General features: G+C 37.4%; 1 protein-coding gene across 2 annotated transcripts in view; it reads right to left on the bottom strand.

Annotated features, from left to right (window-relative positions):
* The window catches only part of LOC106870749 (Fanconi anemia group I protein), a 98,477-nt gene that overhangs the window by 76,350 nt on the left and 19,376 nt on the right, over positions 1 to 2,751 (bottom strand). For both annotated transcript variants that reach the window (XM_014916943.2, XM_014916944.2), the window contains exon 5: positions 1,194 to 1,279. In XM_014916943.2, the coding sequence (XP_014772429.1) occupies positions 1,194 to 1,279 (86 nt within the window). The remainder of the gene's footprint in view (positions 1 to 1,193; positions 1,280 to 2,751) is intronic.

Genomic DNA, 2,751 nt, shown 5'->3' with positions numbered 1-2,751 from the left:
TAAAATATACAAGAATAAGGGCAGGGAATCGTCAATTAATAATAGAATTAATAATTAACAATTTTGCCAAGGTTTTACCTATATATATATATATATATATCTCAATTTAGCTGTTTCTTATTTTTTTTACTTTGTTTTCTCAGTCTCTTTTACGTTCACTGTTCCTTTATCTCTTCTCTTACCCTGAAAGCATCCACCTTTTATATTTATCTTATCTATAATTGCATTCTCATTGATCTGTGTATTTTACCACTTCAATATACACCAATTTATCTACGTCTCTCTCTCTCTCATTTCCAATTTCTTTTTTTGCTCTGTCTCTTTCTCTCACCTTTTCTTGACTCCCTTTCTCTTATTCTCTTTCTTCTCTCTCAGTCTCTGCACTGCCATCCATGTTTCTCTGCCTTTCCTCTCTCTATTCTCTTCACATCTCTCTCTCTCTTCTCTGTCTGTTTTCTTCACTACCTTAACACACATTATATGTATGATTATATAAATTCACATTGAAATATATGTCACAGTTCAAGAGTTAAAAATAACTACAAAACAGGTCAGAGACAACCAAAACTGAGCATCTCTCTTTGGCCTCAAAAAGTGGCTGAAGATGTTTTTCTTTAGCCACTTCCTTTCCCCTCCTTAGTCGTGGGCACTTTTCCTTATTTTTTTCTATCAGGCAAGTTGTTGACCCTAGCAGTGTTGGTGCTATACAAAAAGCATCCAATACATTGTTAAATGGTTGGCGTTAGGAAGGGCATCAGACCAGAGAAGTCAAAACTGACTCAGGAGCTTGACGCACCCTGTCAAAGCATCCAACCAGTTACAGCATGAAAACAAGTGGTAAATGATGATGATGACGATGATAATGATGAAGAGTGTATGTGTCTTCACATCATATAAGTGGTGATGTTTGTTTCCAGTTTTCTGTGGAAAACACGTCTGGCCAAGGGTAAATATTACCTTGCTTGGAAACAAGGGTTGATAACAGAAAACTTGCCTTAACTTATTTGATCTGACTCAAGCAAGCAGAAAAAAGTGGCTGCTAAAATGATGATAGCAGTGGTAATGATGGTAGTGGTGGTGGAAATGAAATCATCATCATCATTTAACATCTGTTTTCCATGCTGGCATGGGTTGGATAAATATGCAAATATAGATATCTAATAAACACATAATAAATTCATAAAAAAACCTACTTGCTATTTTGTAGATTTCCAGTTTTAATGATTTCAGCAAAATATTTGAGAAGAGAAACTAAGTTGGTATCAGTTAAGTTTTCCACCTGAAACAACCAGATATGCAAAAATATGAATTTAAGAATAAAAACAGAAAAATTAAGGGAAGAAAGAAAAATGCAAGTTGCTGTTGTTTCTGGATATAAACCAATATGAGTCTGTCATAATATTAAATATGAAGGTTTTACTGCAAAAGGGGGCAAAATATTTTTGAATGACATATGTTGTTAGAGTAACACTTCCTGAAATACAAAGGTAAAACGATTCAACAGTCTCCAAAACAACCAATACAGGTGTACCATCACTGACCATCAACTTTCAAATCCTGTTTGAAAAAATGTCGGTCTACACTGTTGAATCCACTTCTTCACAGCAACTTTCACTTCCTCTACATCAAATCATTGTCACCAAGACTGTTCTTCACTGGACTGAACAGGTGAAAGTCACAGGACACCCAGACTGGGATGTATGATAGAAGGGGAACCAACAACTCCCCCAATTTGCCAATGGCCTTAGTTTTGGTCAAGGATGCATGTAATTATGCATTGTTGTTGTAAATGTAAATCATTTTTAGATTCTTGTTCAATCTCTTCCTCTTAATGGCTTCTCTGAACTTTCTGAATGTCACAATGTACCACCAGGTGTCCATAGTGTAGTCACATTCCAGAAAATCAAGGTGAATGTCATCCTTGCTATCCTTCAAAACAGCCACCATGATTTTCTCTACTAATCACTGGCTCTTAAATTTTTTAGGTCTTAGACAATAGGTATGACTCCATTCTTTGGACTGAGCCTTTGTTGCCAGATCATACAGTTAGGCCTACATTTCATCCATCACCACATAAGAAAACAAAAAACAGGTCTTCATTGGTTTCAAACACTTCCAGCAGATCAAAGCTGACTTGTAACCTTCTCTGCTTTTAGTCAGATATCAATTGCCAACGTACCCGCTTGGCACACACTTTCCAGGACCCAATGTTTTCCACCAGCCTCCATAATTCATTGTGAGACTATAGTCTAATTGTGTAGCAAACTCACAGATGGACAGTCTGTGAATTAATTCAGCCATTCACTGTTGATTCCTAGCAGCAGTCTCATTTGATGGTCTCCCTCTGTAAGGCTGTCTTCAATGTTGGTCTCCCTTCTAGAAACTTCATCATCCGTCTGGACACATTACTCCTCTCAATAATACCGTCTTCATAAACAACTTTCAAACTTTTGTGTACATCAGAAAGCTGGAGCCCCTCTTTTATCAAGAATTCAAGGACAACACATTACTTCTGATTGAAACCGGTTATTTTATTGGCAATGAAGAAAATGAAAAAGAGTTACTATACTGAATGTGCAATTTGAACAATCTGCCCCTGGACTGGCTTGTGCGGGTGGCACATAAAAGACACCATTTCGAGCGTGGCCGTTTTCGTGCGGGTGACACGTAAAAGCACCGACTACACTCTCTGAGTGGTTGGCGTTAGGAAGGGCATCCAGCTGTAGAAACTCTGCCAAATTAGACTGGAGC

Source organism: Octopus bimaculoides, chromosome 2, assembly GCF_001194135.2.
Source record: "Octopus bimaculoides isolate UCB-OBI-ISO-001 chromosome 2, ASM119413v2, whole genome shotgun sequence".
In the NCBI taxonomy this organism is placed as follows: domain Eukaryota; kingdom Metazoa; phylum Mollusca; class Cephalopoda; order Octopoda; family Octopodidae; genus Octopus; species Octopus bimaculoides.
The sequence above is the reverse complement of the archived record's forward strand: the minus strand, read 5'-3'. Positions and strand labels throughout refer to the sequence as shown.